Below are 25,016 nucleotides of genomic sequence, written 5' to 3'. Positions count from 1 at the left end.
GACAAATCCCATAGTTTTTGTTTTGTACATTCCTTTGGGATTTTGACATTGGTACATCTGACCTTCCAACTATCTAAGGAATTAGACTTGAAAATCTGAGAAGTAAGTTCTTCTATAATACTTACAAATGTCAGAAAAGCCGAAAGAGCAACACTCGAAAACTTCTAAACGCTGATGCCACCATATTTTAACGGTAAATTAGCTTGGATCAAGGAAGGATCATCAAAAGGTAAGGTAGAAAATAATATTAAATTTTTGATATTATTGCAGTCCAGTTATATTTCGTTTAAAATTTTCGAGGCGTTCGGTCTTGGGGTAATCTATAAAGGGATTTTTCAGTGAGAATAACTACACTCCATTTTTTCTGTGTAAATAGTTGTTATAATAATGTGCTGTCATTCTGTGACTATTATTTTAAATTGTGAAATTCTCCTGTATCTGTGTTAAACTTAAATTCTCTTTGGTAAATTTCAAGAAAAACATGGCCGATTTGATTTGTAATCTGATTTGTAATGTCGTTTGATAATGAAAGATGAAAACGTGAAGTTTTAGTTATTACTTGTTTTTCGCTTAAACTGCAGTAAACGAAATGTTAACCTCTTATGGTGTTTAATTGTCTATTAGACGGCGTAGTTTATACTGTGGAACTTAAGTATACGCGTCTTAGTGGACGTCGACTTGGGATTTCGGTTTCACTAAATATTGTAACAGGTAGATGAGTGGCGTTTATTTCTGTGCCGAAACGTGAGGTGCGATGTCTTATCCGCCTCGTCCGCCGCTCGTGCCCTACGGGCTCGCCCAGGGAGTCGTCACCATGCCCATGCCGACTCACGTAAGTTTAACGCTATCGTTGTTTGATGCAGCAATTACCGAATAATTATGATATCTACGTTATAACGTTCGTATGAACTAGTATACTTCGGGAAACCCGACTAGCAGGTTACTAGTTTGTCAAACTTTAAATAAACCCATTGAAAGTAACCTGACAAACAGTTAGTTGAGGTAACCATAGGGATGTGACTATTCATGTGCCTGGCACTAGCTGATACCATTTCTGTTGTAATTTACAGTTTAAAGCCCTCAAAGTTACCACAATTTTCTAGTTTCTAGTTCTTGCCTTTTCAAGATTTCATAGATTAAAGTTACCCTCCACAATTTGAATGTGCGAAGATGAATAGCCAGGGCATTGAACCAGTATAATGGATGGCCAAATGCTGGTAATTCATGAAGAGCTAGCTCCTAACATATAACTTTGAAGGTCCAAGTAAATAGGCAACCGCATCCAATCATTGCTTTCCATCAGCCTTCTGCCGAGGGCCTGTCTCTGCACTTTGTTGGGTGGCACTGTCAATTGCACATAGGTCGTGATCAGGAATCTGAATTTACGGGAAAATTTTGGTTAAAAACCATTTGTTGTAATGTTCTGTGTTTTACCGGTTAAATTATTGAACTAACCAAAATGCTATAGGTTAGTGTTCTACTACTGTTCTTATTAGCAAACAATTTCATAACATTAATTAAACCAAAACTAACCAGTTTATGCAAGGCTATTTTCCGAGCCCTGGCTGTGATAGGGTCACTTTAGTCAGTCTAGTTCACTCAAGAAATGCAGCCTAGGTTGCAGAGTGAACCTAAGCTTGTAAGCCTTCCTAATATATATGCAAAAAGTGCTCCTAACGAATCGTCACGGTTTCAGTAATCTGTTTTAGTGGTTTGTATACAACTTAACCAGAATATAGAGGACTTTTTCCTTAATACCACTGTTGGCATTGCTTGCTTATGTCCTAATGAGTTATGGTAAATGATGTAACAGCCCTTGCTGCTTAAGCAATATTCTTCTTAACTTCTTGGAGTCAACTATGTATAACTGCCACTCAATATTGGTTGCAACTTAGAGCAGCCACCTCAGGGTATATGTGTTTACCTGCAGTGTCAGCAGTTTTGTATGAAGGAAAATGTTGTGAGGAAGCCTGCATACCTGAGAGTTCACCATAATGTTCTCAAAGGTGTGTGAAGCCCACCAATCCACTCTGGGCCAGTGTGGTGGACTACAGCATTGTTGTGGGAGGAGACTGTGCCTGCAAAAAAAAATATAATTTAAATTATTTCCCCTTGCCATAGGTAATGGTGGGTGCATACGGCGCGGGCGGTGCGGTCGGCGGGCGCTCCGCCCTCCTGCCGGCGCCGCCGCCGCCGCCGCCCGCCAAGCCCGCCCACCGGCAGCGCCCCTCCAACGGAGCCAAGGAAACCGATGGCCCACCGGTCACCGTGTTCATAGGTAGGTGCGAGCGCCGCCCCGTGCTAACACCGCCGGTATTCAATTCAAGACAAGCAATGAGCAGGATGGAACTGAGATCATTACATTAATTAATAGTATTATTGAACCTAGTTTCTTAGCAGTAATAATTTAATTCTTACGAATATTATTCTTCCTTACTTTTGACCTACTATTAAAGTATTAATTTAATAATGATATCATTAAAGCCCACCAACGTGCGATAAAGCAGTGTTGGGGGTCTGCACCCTATAGCCCTCTCCCTCTCCCCAAGGAGTAAAATGATGACTAATTCTGTATATAGAGCTTCTCAATAATTCATGTTACTTGTTACCTTGAAATGACTAGGTACTACAAGTTCAGAATGCTGTCTTTTCCTAGAAGACCATTGGCAGAAACTTTTACCGTTGCTCTTTTATTCATTCCCGACTTCTCTCAATGAATAAATGTAAATCCTCGCCGCCGCCCCGCGCAGGCAACATCTCCAGCCGCGCGCCGGACAGCATGGTGCGCGCGGCGCTGGGCGCGTGCGGCGCGGTGGTGAGCTGGAAGCGCGTGAGCACGTTCGGCTTCTGCGAGTTCGCGGGCCCCGAGGCGGCGCTGCGCTGCGTGCGCCTGCTGCACGAGCGCGCGCTGGCCGACAAGCCGCTGCTGGCGCGCACGGACGGCAAGATGCAGGCGCTCGTGGACACCTACAAGAGTACGTACCCCGCGCCGCCGCGCCGCGCCGCGCGCGCTACAGCCCTGTGCTTGCAGCGGAGCAGCGCTCGCGGCTGGCGCACGACGCGGCGCCGGGCACGGAGGCCGACGGCTACCTGGACGCCGCGCAGCGAGCCGCCGACGCCGCGGCCGAGCGCCGGCTGCAGCAGCTGTACCGCGACTACCAGGAGGACATCAACAACTACGAGCTGCTGCAGAAAGGTGCGTCTGACCATAAAAGATATTTCGTTTTGTTCCCCATCTGTTTACTCTATGCTAGCGAAGACCTTACTTCACATCTAATAATAGCTTTTATTCAGGTGTGGTTTGATTTTGGTTACATACATGATTATTCGGTTCTCAACTTCGGTTTGCCGACGATGTATTCATAATGGCAGAGACTCTGGGAGACCTAAATACGATGCTCGATGGCCTCAGCAGAGCTTCTCAACAGGTTGGCCTACGAATGAACATGAGCAAGACGAAGATTATGTCTAATGCTCATGTTCCGCTTCAACCAGTAATCGTTGAGAACACTGCACTCGAAATTCTTGACGAATACGTATACCTAGGACACACGATCCAGTTAGGTAGGTCCAATTTCGAGAAGGAGGTGAACCGCCGAATCCAACTCGGATGGGCAGCGTTCGGGAAACTCCGTGCCATCTTTTCGTCAGAAATCCCTCAGTGCCTGAAGACGAAAGTCTTCGAACAGTGCGTGTTGCCAGTGATGACCTATGGCTCTGAAACATGGTCGTTAACTATGGGCCTCATAAGAAGGCTTAGAGTCACTCAGCGGGCGATGGAGAGAGCTATGCTCGGAGTATCTCTACGCGATCGAATCAGAAATGTGGAGATTCGTAGAAGAACCAAAGTTACCGACATAGCTCAACGAGTCGCGAAGCTTAAGTGGCAATGGGCCGGGCACATAGTTCGCAGAAAGGATGGACGTTGGGGTCCCAAGGTGCTGGAATGGCAGCCCCGTACTGGTAAGCGCAGCGTTGGTCCACCCCCAACGAGGTGGACAGACGACATTAAGCGCGTCGCAGGTAGCCGTTGGATCCAAGCGGCTCAGAATCGTGGAACTTGGAACTCCCTACAAAAGACCTATGTCCAGCAGTGGACGTCTATCGGTTGATGTGATGACATGATTATTCCTAAGTTCACTTTATTAAAATAATTATTAGTTAACTGCCTCGGCAACCACATCTGTTTGCCTTTTGTTGGCAAAGGAAACCTTCAACTTTTTCCACAGTTTTCTGTTTCTAGCTGTTTACCAGCCACCTGCTGTAGTTTTAATGTCATCGACCCATCTTTGTAATGGCCTGCCCGTTACCTTGTAAAGTTACCTGTATGCCAGTACATTAATGTCCTGCTCCATTTATCCGGTCCTCTTACGGTATGCCCGGCCCATCTCCATTTCAGCTTCTTAATGGTGATTGTTTCATTTTTCGTCTTGGTGTATTTCATTATTGTTGTTGTTCTGAATCTGTCTGTCAATTTTATCCCCATCATGCTTCTATTCATTGCATTCTGACAAGTTTAAATTTTTTTCGTTTGTTCTTTGGTTAGGGATCAAGTTTGACACCCATATGTAAGTACTGGTAAAATACATGTGTTGAAGAGTTTTTTTTTGTCGCCATACTTATTTCTTTATTCTTTAATATTTCTTTTAAGCTCCAATACTGATTCCATGCATTTCCTATATGTCTTTTTATTCTTCTTATTCGAATCTCAAATGGGACAGATTTTCCATTGATTGTAAGACTTCCTCTTTGATCTTAGTTCAATTGGCGGATAATCTTCTCTAGAAACAGTTTGTTCTGTAAACAGTTTCGGTGACACTGGATCACCCTGACTTACACCTAACCTAACTTTATTTCTTTTTTTACTTTCTCTAGTTTTATCTTTGCTTTACTATTTCTTTAGATAGAGATTAGATACTTTTCAATATTCTGATATACTTAATTTCCACTCCTAAGTGCTCGCCAGATTGTCTCTTGTTCGAGTGAGTTAAAGGCCTTGCTGTAGTCTACAAAGCAGAAGGGAGTGTTACATTCTTTTCTTTTTTCAATAACTTGTTTGAAATTCTGAATCCTGCCTACTCCCTCGATTCTCATCCAGTACCTTAGTAATACGACTGAGAATCACTTTAGCAAAAACTTAGTAGATATTGGACATTATACAAATAGGTCTATAATTGTTTACGTCATCCTTGCTTCCCTTTATATGCAGTAAGACAACTGTTGATGTTGTCCACTGGTCTGGAATCAACTCGTTCTTTAAAACGTCATTAAATATGTATGTAAGGATTGGTACTAAGACGTCTTTGTTTTCTTTGAGCATTTCGTTGGAAATGCAGGTTGTCGTTGCTCTTTCCACTTCAGTGAGCATAATTTCTAGCACCGTTTCTTCTCCTGTTAAAGCCATTGGCTTGTGTACAAGTTTTTGAAAAAAGTTGTGGCTAATATCACGCGATCGAAACGTAAACGTAGGTAGAAAAATCCCACACTCAGACGTCACTTATTACTTATTAAGTTATTAGTTTGCTTCAGCTACCATTTTAAAGCTGCTCCTGAAGAGTACTAGTTTTTTCATTTCTTGTTTAATATAAGACCGCTCTTTACACCATCGTGTCAAAAAATTAAGGAACACTTGAGAAATGCAAAGTTAATCTTTGCATTTTTGAAGTGTTCCTTTGTTCGCCGCGGGCACCGCCCACTGGCGCGCGCTCACGGAGTGTTGTCGCAGAGGAGGCCATCTCCAAGACGGCGCGCGTGCTGGAGGAGGCGGACATCTCGGAGGAGAAGCGTGACGTCATCCACCGCGAGATTGGCAAGTTCCGAGAGAGCATGAAGGTAAGTGCGCCGCCACCCGCCGCGCCCCCGCCCGCCGCGTACCCCGCCCGCCGCGCCGGCCCCGCGTCAGGCCCTCGAACACTCCTCCGCAGTGAGCTCACACCGTACAAAAATTGGACGAGGAGGGGATGAACTGGGACTTAGCTAATTTAATCGCAAAGAAGTTGTCAAAGATGTATTTATGTTAGTTTTTTTTATTTATTCTAACCTATATAAAATACTGGATCGGGAGTGAATAATTTATTTTTTATCGATCGAACAGTATGTCGAAAATGGTTACAAAGTAGGTAATGCGACCTCGGATGGCGTAGGGAATAGTTAAAGTTAAATAAAGAGAATTTTGTTCAGCCCTGAGATACCTCCCGAAAATGTGACCCTCACCGACCGACTCGACTTGGACTGAGTGTCGTACACAATAGCAGCACATTAAGAAGTAGCGGCGGGTAGTGGCCCCCGCGGCGGGCGGGGGCGGTGCGCGCTAAGGCTCGCTTTGCGGTAGGTGCCGAGCCGCCGCCGCGCCGCGCCGCCGGGTGAGTGCCCCGCCCGCGCCCGCGCGCATCGCGCCCGACCCGCGACCACGCGCTCCTTACCGACACGCGTTTCGTTTCCAGATTCCAAAATACTTGTTAGAAACGATGGAAATGTGCTGTACTGTACTACACTGTACAGTGAACATATTTTCTCTAAATGCAAGCCTAAAGCATTCATTTCCGAAAAAGAACATTCCTAAAAAATAGGTTTTCCAAAAGCATCACCCGATGCATACTCTGTCCAGAAGCACACGTTTCCAAAGCGCGTATAATCGAAGAAGTAGATTGTCGCGATTTAAGATATAGTAAACATGCGTATGGTGTTCGCGTGTCGGGTTGTTATATCGCTCAATTCTGATGCGATTGCGATGCGTGTCTGAGAGACGTCGGAGGTTTATCGAATTTTCATTCAATTGTATGTATTTTAACAGATTTCTCCTTATACCTTTTTCATTTATTACACTATCACTTTACAGTTTCGTTAGTTATCATATTATGTTTTTTACTTTAACTGCTTGAAAGCAGACTGTTTCAACTACATATGTCAATGAGTTACAGTCTTCGGAAGTACCCAAATCTTGACCTTGATTTTCTGACCCTTTTCGTGGATTACCGCAGTCCGTCCCACGGCCAATTCATATTGGGCTAAACGATGAGGGAAAATTTTCGGTATCGAGTCATTTGCTTCCACGAATCTTTGTCATCGAAAAACTTATGCAAGGGTGCTTTCGGGATATTATAAAAACGTATCCACAACAAAGTTTAGCAAACTGCGTAATCTAGTTTATTTCCATTTGAAGAAATATACGTTGCAGGAGCATGCTTATGTTACAAAGCTGGTTGTTATAAGTTAAATGCTTCACAGCAGACGAAACATTGGGAGAACGTGTAGTTGAGACAGTCGGCCCACACTGGAGCTATGGCATCACACATATTCTGGTTTTCCATTTCCTTTCATTTCATCTTGCGACGTTGGCACACTAGGCACACAAACAAGTATTATATACATATGTATTATTATGTCATTCGGCGAACGACCGGTCGAGATTCATCGAGTATTTCATCCGAAAAAATATCTACGCCAAAGTCGGCATTTGGTCACATTCGTAGAGCTGGGTGATAAGATGCGTCTCGAGCGGCGCAGCCATCGGTCGCGATTCCATATTCGTGAGTTATGGATGAGCGACTCGCCTCCCGACTGCGCTCTCGGCCTGCGAGCGTCCCGCCGCTCGGGCTAAGGCGCGAGGAGGTAAATCCCCGCGAACGTACCGATGGCGATGCGATGCATCCGACCATTCAGACTAATCGAGTCGCTATATGCGACTTCAGCTTCCAAAGTGAAGCGTAGTTACCACCGGCTATTGCCAACGGGCCTTGCCGAGAGCTCGGTCGGGCTCGGCCCGGTTAACGCGACGAGTCGTGACGTGTGCTGGGGCCGTCGCGAGAGCGCCGCCCGCCGCCGCCGCCGCCGCCGCCGCGCCGCGCCGGATCCGCGTAAGTGCACTGCGGCCGCCCCACTGTCGGCACCGGTCGGGCCGCGAACGAGGCCCAAATCCAGGAGCGGGAGACCGATTCGATGCATTCTCGGCGATGCAGTGTGTCAGAAAGATGTTTTCGTTTTTAAGAACGACCTTTTCACTCTCCGAACGACAACTGCTTCGATAATTTCAATAAAATTAATGTTCTGAATTCTATTCCTCGTATCAAAATAAACATTGGTACCAATTTTGTTGCACACAAATCTCTGAAGTAAACTAAATAGACATGAACATTCAAAAGTCATGCCATCCTTTTCATTACGTTCTTTGCAGGAATGTACGATTTTTAGAGCCGCCGATTTACTCGAGTTCAAAAAATTGTACAACAGAATTTGCACCATTGTGGCCAAACTTCTATAACTGATCTCGAAAATAACACAAACTTAAAGAATGCAGTGGTCGATGGGTTAGATTTCTCTTATGTTTGAAGGCGATAGAGTTCGGAGCTCGTCCTCACGAGAGTAGCTCTGCGGGTGCTTTGACAACTCCAGAAGTTTCGAAGGCGCTCCCGACAGTGTTTTGATGCCTTTTTTTTCATATCGAGCTCGAGCTCAAAATGATAATTCAAGTCCTACTCCTACGGCACCCTGCCAGCCCGCGGGCCCGCTGACCCGACGCACGCTTGTGCAGGAGGAGGCCGACGTGGTGGTGCGCCGCAAGCGCGACCCCAAGGACGACAAGCCCGAGCGTGACAGGGACAAGGAGCGGGACCGCGACAAGGAGCGCGACAAGGAGAAAGAGCGCGATCGGGACCGAGACAAGGAGCGGGACAAGGAGCGGGACAAGGACCGGGACAAGGACCGGGACAAGGACCGGGAAAAGGACCGGGACAAGGAGCGGGACAAGGAGCGGGACAAGGAGCGTGACAGGGAGCGCGATAGAGATAAAGATCGCCGACGCGGTAGTCCTTCCAGGTGAGCACTCTTGCCTTATTAAAGCCCCTCGATGTTCGCTCTCACTCATTTTGCATCCTGCCATAGATTAATGTCGTATGGGATCTTGATATGGTAGAGCTGCTGATAAAGAAACTACAGAAACGAGCTGTGCGATCGATATATAAACTGAGATCACGCGAATCCCTTCGTGCCAAATTTAAAGAAATGCGTATATGTACAGTAGCCTCGCAGCCTAAAAAAAAAAAATAGTAGTTATGAACAAAAACAATCGACTTACTGGAAATGGACAACTAGTGATATCTGCATATCGTCTGAAGAAAGTACGGAAATCCTTGTGTGGATAAGTATATGCTTTAATAACATAATATCGAAGGTAAAATTAGATCTACCTTTAACTAAGTTTAAACAATATATTAAAACACATTCCATTTATTCCACAGTCGACTTATCAATCTCTAGAAAATCTATCATCTATCATCACTCCACAAAAGACCCACACCCCACATCTTTTGGTCCTTCGAGCCGGAAAACAAAAATTCAAAAGATTGTTAAGCTATTGTTAAGCCGGCTCCTCTCAGTGGAATCTGCCTTCCGGACCGGTGGTAGAGTCACCGCAAACAGACTGACTTGACGTTTCATAAGTGCTTATAAACCGGGCCTGCTTGAAATGAATGAGTTTGGAATAATTGGTAACGCGTGTGCGGCGCAGGACCCGGGAGCGGCGCGAGGAGCGCGACAAGGAGCGTGAACGCGAGCGCGAGGAGCGGGACCGGGAGCGCGAGCGTGAGCGGGAGCGCGAGCGGGAGCGGGAGCGCGAGCGGGAGCGAGAGAGGTGAGACTAACTGATTGCCGCCTCTGATTGCACCCAGGTGCAGCGAAGGAAACAGCCAGCTTCGTTTGGTTGTCTAAAATACTTATTTATTCATTCACTAGCCGTTAATAACGGTTTTGGACCAATCCCGTGGTAACCTTTCTTCCGGGATAAAAAGTAACCTTTGTCTATTTGCCATGGTGTTCCACAGGGCGGTGTTCTGGAACACCCGCTGTTTTTGGTTTATGTCAATGAGCTCTGTGATCTCATTCATTCCACATTGTTAATTTTAATTGTTTAATATGCAGATGACACAGTTAAAGGAAATAGTTGGTTAGATGCTAAAAACACTGAAACGGCTCTTATAATTATTATGGACTGGTTGAGATCTAATTAACTTTTTTATTTAGTATTGGTAAGACTAAATACATTACATTTAGTGCTACAAATTTTTCACTTCGTATTCCAATTTTCGCCATCATTGCCCATGAATGCCCACTGACTTTTGGGGACTGTGATTGCACTCCAATTGCACATACCGACATACCTTACCTACCTTGGGGTGGGTTGTAACCGATTGCATTCTGGGCTGGATCTACCGAATTAACCACATAGTCTCTCGGCTCCGAAAATTAATGTTTGTGTTCAAGTTGGTTGCGTTATTATAATTGCATGATAGATTCTAAGTTTCTATTTAGGAACTAAACGCTGAAACTATTGCATTAATTCAATATTCTAACGGACAAAACGTGGGCCTGATAATTGCAACACCGTTTTGACTAATGCAGTTATCACGGTTTATGTTATATATACCGTACTCAATCAAACTGTTCCAAGTAAATAAAATTATTATTCAATTTTAATCTCCGTACTTTCAATAACTCTATGTCAAAAATCGAGTTGATGTGTTTCTTAGCATGAATTGGTTGTTTGCACCATCCACTACTTTGGTTACTTGTGGTGGTGCAACCGGGCCATCACAGCGGGCTCTGTCGCGTCGCTCCGCCAGCTCCCGACCAACATGTTTTCTTAACAAATTGCAGGGAAGTGCGAGAGCGGGAGAGAGAGCGCGAGGTGCGCGAGCGGGAGAGAGAGCGGGAGCGCGAGAGGTGAGTGAGGACGGTGAATTTTGGTACTACAGTGGGTCAAGTGGCACCTTTTCCGTCGAAATGGACGAGATAAATAGCACATAAACAGCGTACGATTTTGGGTAAAATTACTTGAACTGAAAACCATTTTGTGGTAGTCAGATTAAAATCCCTCGCTACCAACATGGTTTTATGTTTTATTTCTGAGTACCAAATTCCTACTATAATAATATTCATTTTTAAAACGAAAATATCGGAAAAGTTTGGAATAATCTACATATTTTCGTTCAAATCAAATATTTGATGTGTTTTGTAATAAAATTTAATATCAGTTATTTTATAAATCCTTCTTTTATTACTATAATATTATGCTCATTGTTTAAAACTTTAATTTGAATATACTAGTCATACTGCCAGTCTCAAATAAAATATGTATTTATATATTTTTTTTGATCAACTCTGTAGCGAAATCAAGTTGATTCTTTGAGTTGATTTTTATAGAGCGTAAACCAAGGAGCGTAAACCATTACAATTTATTTGTCCTAAATATCTTTTCTGTGCATTCTTGGAAGTCTAAGAGCCTGTACTCGTTGGTGTCCGCGCGGTGCGAGTGCGATAAGGCGGGAGAGCGGTTATCGCGCGCACGCGCAATTACTCCGCTGGCGATAGCGGATTGCACTCGCGATACCGTCGCGCCAGCACGCCGCGGAGCGCTACAATTATGGCAATGAAAATCCAAGTTTATTTGCCATAGTAAAAGTTGTAATCTATTGGGGCCAAATTTTTTATTGACCCAATTGAAGAACATTGACCATACACAGGCCATGGTTGTGTCAAGCAATAATATATTTGATAATTTAAATTCAGTTTAGGACTGCAAAAAAAGTGCTTCCTAACTCGAGTTTTATTTTAAAAGTGCTCTATATTTTTGTAATAATAATAAATCGGAGGTAATCGAAAAATAAACGATTATGATCTCATTTTCATAGAACTTTAAAACCAAATCGTTTTTTTTTCTCAAAACATCTCAGTGTCCTATTATAATCAAATTGAAACTACTGTTGCGGTGGGTCTGCGCCCTATGGTTAAAATCACTGTAATTTTGCCTGCTAATTAATTGAATTTATTTCAGTCATTGTGTACTAGTTTCAGTCTCATCCCGGTTTGTGGTTTTTATGTCGAGTTGAGATAATAACTATATTTTCTCCGTATAAGCTAAAACTCCTGCAGTGTTGTGTTTTGCATAACCCTAAAAATAGCTTTCTCTGAGTCAAAAAAATTGTGAATGAAAAAGAATAATCAACTTTATTTTGTGATAACATTTACCGAGATACTATAATATTTGGAAGTGGTCTAAAATCTATACTGTGCTGGTCATTCTCCTTTTATTAATAAATTAGATGTTCAATAGAGGCTGTCAAAACTCTGTCTAAAATTTCAATTATTTCCCTACACGAAAATGATTTGATTATAAACCAGCAAATAAAGTACAAGAATCAATTTAAAACATAAACTAATTTGCCACGTCTTGAACTATTGACGGCTGGAACGTGTTCCTTCTCAATGCGATTCACGATTCAATATAAAAACTATATAACTATACTATAAAAACCATGATGATTTATAAATTTTGTTCTATTACCTATGCCCTCCAAAGAAAGTTAGAGACAATGTAAATGTGTCGGATGTGTGCGTTAATCCTGGCGGCGCCGCGTGCGCGGGGAGGCACGTGCGCGCTGGCGGCGCCGCGTGCGCGGGGAGGCACGTGCGCGCTGGCGGCGCCGCGTGCGCGGGGAGGCACGTGCGCGCTGGCGGCGCCGCGTGCGCGGGGAGGCACGTGCGCGCTGGCGGCGCCGAACCTGCACCCCTACATCCGCACGCGGCTCGAGATCCGCCGCGACGTGCGCCGCGCGCGCCGCCGGTACCCGCCGTCCCCGCGACGCGCACTACTTACTAAACACGATTAAAAGAACACAATGTTTAATAAAAAAGAACTTATTTAAATAAGTTCTTTTTTATTCATTCAGTCTGATTTGTGTGTGTAAATTGTTAAACGAGACGGTTTATGTTCTTACAATGTGTCAGTAACAACACGAAAGCTGTACTATTAATATTTATTTATCAATAATGTATTTGCACTCGGAACTGTCGGTAATGTACAAAAATTGTAACCGACTCGAAAGTAGTGTGTCCAATAACCGAAAATAACGATCATTGAAAACTGTCAAATGTCATCTGCCAGAAGTCACATGCCAGTTTTCACTTTTCTTGGATTATTGTCTCGTCACTATTGGCCGTATGACGCCATCTAGCGTCGAGTGTGGTGAACGGCGCGAATAGTTACGTTCCTTGCATTAACTAAAACGTGTGTAATAGAAAGTATGCACTTTGTGTTAAAGTAAAGTAGACCTAGTGTTACTCGACTAATCATACATTTTTATTACGACCGTTTCTATGTCGCAGGGAGCGAGAGCGCGAGCGCGACCACGAGCGCTCCCGCGAGCGCGACCGCGACCGCGAGCGCTCTCGCGGCCGCAGCGAGGCGGACGCCAAGCGGGAGAAGGAGGTGGAGGAGGAGGCGCGCGACAAGAAGCGGCTCGAGAAGAAGGCGCGCGAGAAGGAGGCCGCCTACCAGGAGAGGTCGGTGCCACGCGTTCCCCTGACGGGCCGCCGAGCGGTTCCCTCGCGTACGCGTCGAGCGGGTCGATCGACCGCCTTCGGTGTCCCCCTAACGCAGTCGTGTCGCAGGCTGCGCAACTGGGAGAGCCGCGAGCGGCGCAAGGGCAAGGAGTACGAGCGCGAGCGCGAGCGGGAGCGCTGCCGCGAGGAGGAGCGCGAGCGCGAGGCCAAGCGGCTCAAGCAGTTCCTGGAGGACTACGACGACGAGCGCGACGACCACAAGTACTACAAGTGAGCGTCGCTCGATGACATCCTTAGCATGACGTCATGTCGTACCGCACTTCATGCGACGCTCCTCCCCAGGGGCAAGGAGCTGCAGCGGCGGCTGGGCGCGCGCGTGCGCGAGGCGGAGGCCGACGCGCGCGAGCGCCAGCGCGAGCAGGACGAGCTGGACCAGCTGCGCAAGGCCGTGTTCGGTGAGTGCCCCCCGCGCCCGCGCCCCGCCCCGCGCCCCGCCCCGCCGCGCCCGCTCACCCGCCGCCCGCCCGCAGGCTCGCGCGCGGCCGACGACCCGGCGGCGCACGCGGACTACGAGCGCGCGCGGCGCCAGCGCGACGAGCTGTACCGGCCGCGCCTGCTGCTCGACGTCACGCTGGCCGGCGACCTGCAGCACGAGAAGGAGCTGCAGCGCGCGCGCCAGCGCGAGGACGCGCGCCGCGAGGTGAGCCCCGCCCCGCCCCGCCCCGCCCCGCCCCGCCCGCACTCACCGCACGCGTGTGTCCGCAGGCGCGCGAGCGGCTGGCGCGCGAGCGCGAGCGCTACCTGCGCGCGCAGGCCACGCGCGAGCTGCCCACGGAGGCCGAGCCCATCGACTCGGATGACAGGTGAGGGTCTGAGTGTATCTCTACTGAATTATCTAATTGCTAATCCCGAAGTTGATTCCCGTGATCGAATGTGCTAGCCCGATCTGGCTATCGACCCGAGTCGTCGACCACGTTTAACTGCTAGAGCGATGGGCCGGCTAAACGTTTACAGAATTTGTCTCATGTACAGTAGAATTTGAAGTATATTAGCTTAACGGCCGATTTCATCGATCGATGTTTATTACTTTAGCGACCCGTTAAGTGCTAACGGACCGTTCGTTTATCCCACCGTGCACCGACGAGTGTTTATCTTTCCTGACGGGCCGCTAAAGTTAATTGCTGATATAACGGTCCGTTGAATATATAACAGACGATTAGGTACTGCCGATTGATAAAGTTGGACATCGTTATTTGAAAATGATTACTTGGAAAATTTCGACCATAAAACCACCACGCCGCTCCAATGCGGAATGAAAGGCTTAAATGATTATCATCGGCGTGTAATGATCGGGACCGGCTCAACGTGCTCGCCGAAGCACGGTTATGGAAAGCGATATTTTCCAAACTGTTCTGAAAATTTCCTAATCGATATTAACTATTTTCAACCAACTCAGGAATTGAACTCAGAGCTTCGTGTTATTATATGGTTGTTGCACAATGTAGTTTTAATTCCCGTTACCCTGGGAGCTTTGACACAAAAATTTCAAATAAATTCATCGAGTACTATATGAATTTTTTAAACACGAACATACGAAAGCTGAATTTTCATTAACTACTAACAAATAGCTAATTATTTCAGTCACTATCTTTGCTCGCGGCTCGCTTTGGTTTGTACTTTTCTCATTAAATAAAAAACAAACCTATTTTGTCTGTCGTTTTGAACCACAGATTAACGTGAGAGTGTGTCTTTCGCCTGATGCTCGATTTTTTGATGGTCTGTCAAACGTATGTCATAAAACGTAAATTATGATAATATCACTGTTGTTTTTGATGCCCCATGGGCTGATGCCTTTTGTGACTCTGTTGGTGAAATTGGGCCCGAGTAAATGGATCTTCAACGAGTTAATGCTCAAATTTGCCTACATTTTGAGCTACGGCCACAGAGTTAAAGCTCGAAACATTCGCGTCACAGCGGCGGCGCGGAGGCGAGCGCGGCCGTGGCGCCGGAGGCCGGCTCGCCCGCCGACTCGCCCGCGGGCTCGCCCGACGGCTCGCTCACGCCGCCCGCGCCCTCGCCGCGCCGCAAGCACCGCAGGCACCGCCACCGCGCCGCGCCCGCCACGCCGCCGCCCGCGCGCCTCGTGAGTGCCCCTGCCTTACGCGCCTAAACTATGGCCTCATAACTTGCTTCTAAATTCCTTTTGAGAAACGTCATTTCATTTCTGGTCATTACGTTCTAACAAAAATATAATAAAATTGATGCTCTATGTAAATTATTCTGGCACAATAATACGATTATCTCTTCTTAAAGTTTAATGTTTGCTCGGTAGTCTATGATCATTCGTTGTTAATTTTATTGTTCGTGCATAGGTTGTGAAAACCTAACTGGTTTATGTTATAAAAAACTATATCACTATTATGTGCAATAGCACTGTTTGTTTTCCTGAAAATCACATAAATGACTAAAAATGTTTATATACTGAATCTTCTAGAAATAGCAAAAAAATTTATGTAAATAGTAGAATACTTGCTTGATAAAAACTAAGAACCGCGAGTGACCGACTGCCGATTATGACGTTATGTACATAATTAATTAATTTTTCCTATGTTCTATTACTAAGCCAAATTGTTTATTCTGGTCGTAACAACAGTACCACTCAGGAGGTAGAGTGTTGGACTACACCTCGCACACCGTAAGTAGCAATGAAAATAACGATATTTTTTTTACGTCAAATTAAAAAAAAAAGCTAACGATCTATTCATCGTCATCGATAGCCTCTAAAAGTTCACTGCTGTATTAAAGGCAACTTCTAACGGACGATCAGTCCATAACCTATGTATGGTAGTAGTGGCACAGAGGACGCTGCCGTCCGCCCGCCTCGCACGATGACTGTAGTATGATCCGACAATGATTGATGATCCATTGCATGAGTGAAATAATCAGTAGTGGGACAGTAGCTAGGCATAGGCGCCAGCGAATTTAGCTTGATCGAGTTCCGCGCGTGTGTTGCAGAGTGAAGGCGGGAGCACCCCACCCAGGCCGCCCTCCGAGGAGCGCTACCATGTGAGAACGGTTTGTTGACCCCTGCCACAGCCTCCGCGGACAGACAGACGGACTAGACTGACCGACTAAAGATTCGATTACTAAATAAGAACCAAAGAAATATACTAATGATTTCAATTCGATCTCAAGTCTCAAGTGATAGATATTATCAGCAAATTAATTTGAGTCCTGAGATCGATCGAATACGATTATGAAAGCTTTTATTTATTAAAAAAAATTACTTTTTCCTCATATTGGATTGTGGGAAAAAATTTGAAACGAGTGAGCGAGTCAAATCAAAAGGCATATGGAATGTTTTGATTTGTTCCCCGCATTAGAAATATACAGTTTCAATTTATCAGCGAGCTATTTGGTGCTCTATAAAGAGGCCGCTTCGAAACCGGCTAAGGGTATGGTAAAACCATAACCATAAAAAGCCATAAGATAAGTCTAAGATGGTAACGCGCTAACCTGTTGGGAGGATGGCAGTGACATTAAACTCATACTACGAGCACTTTTGAAACGTCAAGTCAGTCTGTTTGTAGGGACTCTACCGCCAGTGCGAAAGGCAGATCCCACCGAGAGGAGCCGGCAAGAAACTTAGTAGATTGCTCTTTTTCAACATTATCTTATAGTTTACAATATTTAAAATTTTCTATCTCGTGCGAGATGAGTGCGAAGCTTGCTTCCGAGCAGCCTCGTTGTCAATTCATCTACCACGATTTAACAAATGTTTTAACACATTGTTTAAACTGGTGCACTGGTCCAACATTACCTCGGGAGTCATATTATAAACCCACTTTGCCACGACGCGGCTGTCTGGCGAGGCGGGCCGCTGAGGCTCGGCCGTGACGCGTGTGTCCGCTGCAGGGCGGCGTGGCGGGCGCCGGCAGCGCGGGCAGCTCGCCCATCAGCATCAGCTTCCGCCACGCCCACCCGCCGCCGCCCGCTCCCGGCGCCGCGCCCAGAGGTGCGTACCCGCCGCACCCGCCCCGCCCACACCCGCCCCGCCCACACCCGCCCCGCACGCACCCGCCCCGCCCATACCCGCATTGCACGCACCCGCCCCGCACGCACCCGCCCCGCCCACACACCACGGCATTAGGGCTATGCACAATCTCGTGTACACCATTGAAGCATCAAAAACCATTCCCACTTTAGTAGTGTCTCTCGGACAGGCACTTTAGTAATTTAGCAGTTGACAGTAACTATTTTACCTCTAATGTTCTAAACGTTTACCATATAATGAGGAACAATGGAGGAGTGTGAAGTGAGGCGTGCTCGGGGTGTCCTCTTCGACTTTGGACACAAACTGCATGCGATATGGCTAAATGAGAATTCTGTATGTCCTAATTCTGTGATTGCTACGGATACTGTGGATTGTACATCGCTACTTGACAATCATTCTATAAAATTCCCAATAACAACAGTCATTAAACCCGTTCAATCTTCCTTACGAGTAATTTGTATTCGCCTAGATCTTGCTTATGTTTTAATAAGTCGTAATAGTAGCCAATTCTGGCCAGCGAATATTACATCTCATTGTGTAGTCCACCACGCTAGTGGATTGGTGAGTTTCGTGTGAAGCACATCATGAAGAACTATCAGGCTTTACAAGTTCCTCACGATGTTTTCCTTCACAGTTGAAGCAAGTGATCTTCTTATTCCTTGAAACACACATAACTAGTAGTCGTAGAGCTTTTTGTGACAGAGCTCATCCGGGAAAGTAAAGGCATATTTATATCTGCCGCTAAGCAGCATTGTTGCAATGCTGTGTTCCGGTTTGAAGCCTCAAATTGATGGACACAGCGCGGCATGTTGCAGGACGTGCTTCTTGCATGCCCTGTGAAGTGTTGCTCTGTTTTTAAGCGATGTGCCGACTCCCCTGGGTGTCGCCGCTCGGTATTCCGACAGCGCCCGATCAGTTGCCTACTAATCGCTCGTTCCGGGCGCCTCGGCAGAGCGGCGCGGCGTGCACGCGGCCTTCGCGGACGACGACGACGAGCCGCACGCGCCGCACGCGCCGCCCGCGCACCACGCGCACCACACGCACGCGCACCACCGCGGTGAGCCACCACCACCGCTGCTGGACAGAGGTCTTTTGAAGGTTCCAAAAGCAACCAGCCAACTGCGTTTACATGTGCGCGGTCGCTATTGCCGCACCTTGGAACCCGTCCATCGGTTCGCTAGCTAAAGCTATGTCGGTAACTCTGGTTCTTCTACAGATCACCTCATTGCTGATTTGATCACGTAGAGATACTCCCCACATTGCTCTCTTCATCGCCCGCTGAATGACTGAGCCTTCTTATGCAGTCGCGTTCCTAGGATCTTAAAATGGAGCAAGCCTAGTTACCTAAAGGAGTAATTTAACTCGTCATAATCTCTTAAAGTCGACGTTCTTGTTGTGCTAAATGATAAACAATATCAACTTATTTTTAAAAAACGCTACGATTAAGACGACTTATGATTGGAAATTTCGATTGATAATCAGTTGGATAAACAAGTATCTATTTTTTTTTAAGTTTGCCATAATTTAAATAACAAATAACAGCAGTGTTTCCGTGAATTCTGGTCTCTTTAATTTTTATAGGGCCTGATAAATTATGTCAAAACCAGACGCGTTCCAACCATTCTTTTCATTACAAAAAAAGTGCAATACCAACAAACAATTTATTAGAGTGTGAGCGTCAAAGAGAGTACTACAGATCCATGGTGGATCCATGTACAATAAATATTATGTCACGTTTACAGGTAAAGACAAAAAAGACAAAGACAAGAGTAAAAGAACCGACGGCGGCGATCGCTCGGAGAAGGGGGAGAAGGGGGAGAGGGGGGAGAAGGGGGACAAGAGCGAGAAGGGAGACAAGGGGGAGAAGGAGAGCAAGTGCGCGGAGGAGAAGCGCAAGCACATCAAGAGCCTCATCGACAAGATCCCCACGCAGAAGGAGCAGTTGTTCCAGTACCAGCTCGACACCGACCAGGTACCGCCGCGGCCTGCGATTGGGGGCTTCACTCCCGCGGGAAACCTTTTTCACTTTTCCATGTCAAAGGCTGCATATATGCCAAATTACATCCAAATCCGTTCAGCCGTTTCTGCGTGCTTGAGTAACAGACATCTACACTTTCACAATTGTAATATTAGTAGGATTATAAAGAGGAAAAGGGAGGATGGCAAAGTTGGACGCAGTTATTTTGGACAGCGTTCAGACTCTGAACTCGGAAAGCGTTTAGACTCTGAACTCGGAAAGCGTTTTTGGTTGTGTAAACACCATATTTTTAGTAATAAAAAAAATATATATATACCTGCCAGCTCTAAAATAGAGTTATAAGTTTATTTGTATTGTTGATAAGTTTAATAAAACTAATCAGATGTTAATTAATATTTTGACTTGCCTAAATAACAAAGTTCAATGGTCATTTCTCTTTGATATGATAAAATGTACACCTAACCTCACTTTCAGCAATATTATGAATATCTTTTTTCTCCCTCCTTTATTTGACTGGCTTTGATTGACTGTTTTGTTACTTAGTCTTAATATAGTCGTAAAAATGTAATAGACCCGTTTTGACATTTGTGCAAGACCATAGAATGTAACTTGGAACAAAACTGAAAGAAACAAAATAAAAATCTATTACATACAGTGTTTTAAAAATACGTAATTTTTTTGGGACGTAAAATAGTATGAAAGAATATATCGCGAGTATTCATATATATTATAGTAGCAAGCAATTTATAATTGTTGCGAAACGCTTCAAAAACATTTACGTTCTTAGTCATTTTTTTTTCCTTGAATTGTAACCATTTTTTTACTGAATATCGAAATTAAATATTGTGTTGTAATCTTTACTGCAAAGAATGAGCTTGGTACTCAAAGCGACGACACTGGGTTCTAAATAATGAGTCTGAGTTGATGTATCTGACCAAGCGGCACATGACTGAAGCGTCCCCGCGCGCACTGTGCAGTTTTTCGTTCCTCATCTTGTAAAGTTGACTGTGCGCTCGTTTAAGTTTGATATTGACGTTAACTATGGACATTAATTTAAATATAGTGATTTGACTCGATTTTTGTGTTTGTTGTTATATAGTACTAACTCTGTTTCAACATGTTGAAAAGTGGACGTATAATCAACAGCCAGTCACGCGAATCGGTTGTGAAGTTAAAGGAATACTTTGAACGAACGAACACTTTACAATACATAATCATATCAATCGAGTACTGATACAAACTTGAATTGATTTATCGTCAGCATCGAGTACCGAGTCTTATGGTTCCATAACTAGTTACGTCGCGATGACAAATGTCAAAACGGGCCTATTACTTTTTTACGACTATAGTTAAGTATTAGGAGTTTGGTCTGGGTCGTCGTAAAAAGTAATCGGGGTGCTAAGGAGGGTTGTAGAGGAATAATTAGCGTAATTGCGAGCACATCGTAACGCGAGTGTCCCGTGTCGCAGATCGACAACGTGTTGATGGAGAAGAAGATCCGGCCGTGGATCAACAAGAAGATCATCGAGTACATCGGCGAGCCCGAGCCCACGCTCGTGGACTTCATCTGCAGCAAGGTGCTGGCCGGCTCCGCGCCGCAGGGCATCCTGGACGACGTGCAGATGGTACGCCCCCACACGCCCACACGCCCACACGGCACACGCCTACACGCCCACACGACCACACGGCACACGACACCGCTTGTCCAACCATTTTACCAGTTATCGAGCCATTTTTGATTTAACTCTATACTGGGTGAACATTCCGATCGTCTTGAAAAAAATAGGTTGTGATAGGTAAATGATTTAGAAGCCCGTGGCATGGTTACTTAATTATTTTTTAAGTTTAGGATCTCATTAAGAATTTTATTGTTTTTATGAATTCTACTCATTCATAGTAATTTTTCAGACTAAAACTTTAAAAACAGTAATTCAATAAAAAAAGTAATCATAGCCACCCTACATTATGCCCCGACATTCCTAATTCCCGGAAATTGTTCGCGCGGCTTGCCTGTGTGCCCGCAGTCGCCGCTCCGAGCGGTTCTACATACAATCCGGTGAAAGTTTAAGCGGTGCACGACTTTTGAATTCTGTGGCAGGTGGATGGGCCGCGGTGGTCCAGTGAACTGGCCAGCAAAGACACCCCCTATTTAACAACACTTGATTTTTATTTCTGGGCTAAATTTCGAATCACTTAGTATATACCGAAGACGCCCGTAGTCTTACTCAGTTAAAGCAGCTAATAATAGACACATTCAGTGTTGTAAAAAGAGATCGGGACACACTTACTCAAAAACGTAACCGATTGTGCATACAGAAAAACGGTTGACATTAATAAGTATTTTATAATTTATTTTTAAGGTTCGTTATTATTGAAATACTTAGAAATATCAATCAGTTGTGAATTAGTTAATTTCATCTTTTTAAGTACGAACGAAAAAATAAAGTCATGAAAATAATAATTAGGGTACAAGGGTAAAGAATAATATCGTTCAAGCGTAGGTATTCAGCGCGGTCGCCGGCTTCGTAGTGTGTCTTACGTTTATGTAGTTATGGAGGCAGCACTATACTAAAACAAGAGATATTAAGAAAATACTACTGTTTTTAACATATATTTGACTTGCCCATCACATCCAATTTGTTCCGAGACCAGCCAGTATGTATGAAAAAAAATCATTCTAAATTATTTTTCTAGTTAATAATTAAAAACCTCGTTCTATTTGATTGCCGTTAACTGTACGCGACGCCGTACTCCCGCTGCTGCGAGGCGGCCGGTGACGTAGTGACCCGTCCCGCAGGTGCTGGACGAGGAGGCGGAGGTGTTCGTGGTGAAGATGTGGCGCCTGCTCATCTACGAGCTGGAGGCCAAGCGCGCCGGCCTGCACAAGTAGCTACACCCGCGCGACACCCGCGCGACACCCGCGCGACACCCGCGCGACGACCGCGCGACACCCGCGTTACGTACACGCAGCGTCTGCGCTAGCTGTGAACACAAGCCCTAAACATTCCTAACACTGTCGGCCACAGCGTGCTGGACTGAACCCGCCCTCTCGACACAGAATGAGTCTTTCCATTGAATAGTCAACAAAAATATAATAAAAAAAAAAACAATAAAGCTTCAGAAATTTAAATATGAAGCGAAGTTATTCCATAAAGATACTAAATACCTAAAGCGTTCTAAATGTTAATTTTCAACTGCTAATAATCGTAAAATTGGCCTTCATTCGAATATTGCTAAGCGTAGCTTAATATGCATAAAGAACTAATAAAATTCCATGCAGATGTTGTGAATCAATGCAAGGGTTTTCAGAAGAATAGCTCGTTAAACATCATTGTTTTCCTTATATATTACAGTTTGCTGTCTCATGTAGCTGGCCATGCAATAAATGTATTAAAAATGTTGCTACGCGGACCTTTTCATAACTGACCTGCTATTTTCCCAGCATAAGTCCGGGGCTTTAAATTTGCGCACGGCTCCAAATCTGTCATATTTAAAAAATCTGATTCATGCTGTTCAAGACGGGTTCAAAGATTGAATACGTTCATACGAGTTAAAGCAAGTCCCAATATTTCCAAACTGATTTCTAAGTGTACGCTGTTCACAGGAAGCGCAGATACAAGAAATATTACGCTTAAGTTTTTTAATATTTTCCGTACATTTGCTCGCAGAACGTCACCGGTGTAAATTACACTATTACAGTGTGGCTGTGCGATTATAATATTACCGCACAAGTTGCACAATCTTCCTGAAAAGTATGTCTATTAACCAATAAACCTCGTAGGAGGGTAATATTCGGAGACTTTTACGTTCGAATGTATTGGAAAACGAGCGCATTGATAATTAAACTCTGGCGCTATTAGAAACCCTCGCCTACGGCTTGGATATTTTGACGATGTGGGAGCTGCGGCGTTCTATTCCCGGTTCGGGTGAGCTTGGGAATTTATAATTTTAAATTGGGTCAGGTCTTGTGGAGGTTGCCGCTAGCTCGAGTTAGCTTAGCTAGACAAAGTCTTGCCGTCAAGCGTTTCAGCGTACCGGTACGATGGTCTCTAGAAACCGATTGGGGTAACAAGTCGCCGGACCCCTTCCAATTTCATAAGCTTATAGGCGATATCTCCTTGATTGGGCTCGATTGCAAGAGATCTAATAGTCGCTTGAGTCTTCGTGCAAGACAGTTCACGTCGCCACACCCGAGTTCAAGCGAATCCCTCACCAGCTAACCACAGATGAACCTGTCATCTGCGCCCTGATTTTAATTGTCAACTAGCGCACTTGTATGATAATGTACTATTTAGTATTTACACAGTTTATAATGATTTTTGATAAATTCCGAAATGTAAATGCTCTTCGTACCACTATGTATAGTAAGTAACAAACACTACGTACGTACATAAGATGTTAAACTGTAGAGACGCGCGAGGTCACCTCTGTAAAGCTTGAGTTAAGTTAAATGTTAAGACTAATGTAGACGAAAGCCATTTTGTAATGTTTCTATTCCTTTACGGGTGACATCACGCAAGTTGGTCATGACGTCTGTCCCCTATTATGAGGTATTATTATTAAAATTTATTTTTTGTCAGTCTCATACCGCCCTACTAACAAAGGGCTGATAATGTTTTAGAACCGTTTGAAGACAGACAGACAAGGCGTTCGCACTTACAACATTTATCTTATAACGTTAATAATAAAAAAAAATCTATGTACAAGAATTAAAAATTAAATGTCCGAGTGTAAGATCTTCACCGCCAACATTTCCAACTTTCGTGACGTGCACTGTACTAATTTTGTTATGTATAAACAGTTCAATGCCAACAACTAAATATCTGGATTGCGACTGAGTTTCAGTTATACCAGTGAGATGTTGTTCTAGAGCTATATGCCTCATATTGTGGTAGACGTCAAAAGTTACTATAATCTAATAAATATTTTCAATTAAAATTTTCCAATCTTTTACTCATATAAGATTAACGTGCGATAAAAAGAACATTCCTTTTAACATTTTACAAAAGAATAATAACTATTTTCATCACTGCAAGCTAAGCACGAGCGATACTCCGCCATGTTATAGAGTTGTTATCGCTAGATGGGTAACCATTGTGCTGAAAGCAATGGTATATGTAATCAAAACTTTCAGACTCTATTCCTACTCTTCCCCGTAGATGAGCAATGCACGACGTAATGTGTCATATTAAGATTTTATAGTTTATCGGGAGATAGTACTTGACACTTGCTAGTCCCGTGAACGTTGGGAAAATAAAATTCAGTTGTCTATTTTTGTCCATTAGTCTATTTTTTGACCAGAGGTTCTTCACTGGCAAACATTATACCTACCTCGAAGTAACGTCAAATAGTAAGTGGCGTTTTAGTGTTAACTCTTTTTAATCGAATGAGAGAGAGTGAGGTGGGGAGAGAGAGCAAGAGATTGAGGGATGGAATTTTGGATGGATGTTGGAGTATCATCGTTGACTGGTGCCAGGCAAGAGGTAATGTTAATAATAAAATATTTCAAAAGTACAGTAGTTTTATTGCGTTGTAACCTTAAAAGAAATTCTACAAGTATTGAAAAGTGGGCTTTCTGTCTTGTGGCATGAAATTTTGTTTGAAGTGCTGGGCAGCAAGCGTTGCAATCGCCTATACTATAGAGAGTAG

The 25,016-nt window shown here is 44.6% G+C and overlaps 1 protein-coding gene across 1 annotated transcript; it reads left to right on the top strand.

Annotated features, from left to right (window-relative positions):
- The first annotated feature begins 427 nt into the window (after positions 1-427).
- Positions 428-24,308, top strand: LOC120634772 (RNA-binding protein 25-like). The gene is made up of 21 exons (XM_039905547.1): positions 428-832; positions 2,122-2,278; positions 2,751-2,975; positions 3,032-3,196; positions 5,726-5,832; positions 8,531-8,814; positions 9,506-9,628; positions 10,651-10,716; positions 13,159-13,335; positions 13,444-13,605; positions 13,678-13,790; positions 13,866-14,035; positions 14,101-14,198; positions 15,310-15,478; positions 15,989-16,030; positions 16,351-16,410; positions 17,251-17,350; positions 18,342-18,476; positions 19,132-19,361; positions 20,837-20,992; positions 22,165-24,308. Exons 1-21 carry the CDS (start codon positions 755-757, stop codon positions 22,255-22,257), a joined length of 2,910 nt encoding a protein of 969 aa, XP_039761481.1. The 5' UTR covers positions 428-754; the 3' UTR covers positions 22,258-24,308.
- The last annotated feature ends 708 nt before the right edge of the window (positions 24,309-25,016 follow it).

Source organism: Pararge aegeria, chromosome 25, assembly GCF_905163445.1.
Source record: "Pararge aegeria chromosome 25, ilParAegt1.1, whole genome shotgun sequence".
Lineage (NCBI taxonomy): Eukaryota > Metazoa > Arthropoda > Insecta > Lepidoptera > Nymphalidae > Pararge > Pararge aegeria.
The sequence above is the reverse complement of the archived record's forward strand: the minus strand, read 5'-3'. Positions and strand labels throughout refer to the sequence as shown.

What these genes read in the sequence shown, in the direction of transcription:
- LOC120634772 (XM_039905547.1), top strand. Translation starts at nt 755, where the DNA reads ATGTCTTATCCGCCTCGTCCGCCGCTCGTGCCCTACGGGCTCGCCCAG. An exon ending in CTACGAGCTGCTGCAGAAAG is followed by an intron (nt 3,197 to 5,725) that starts GTGCGTCTGACC and finishes GTGTTGTCGCAG; the next exon opens with AGGAGGCCATCTCCAAGACG. An exon ending in CGACGCGGTAGTCCTTCCAG is followed by an intron (nt 8,815 to 9,505) that starts GTGAGCACTCTT and finishes TGTGCGGCGCAG; the next exon opens with GACCCGGGAGCGGCGCGAGG.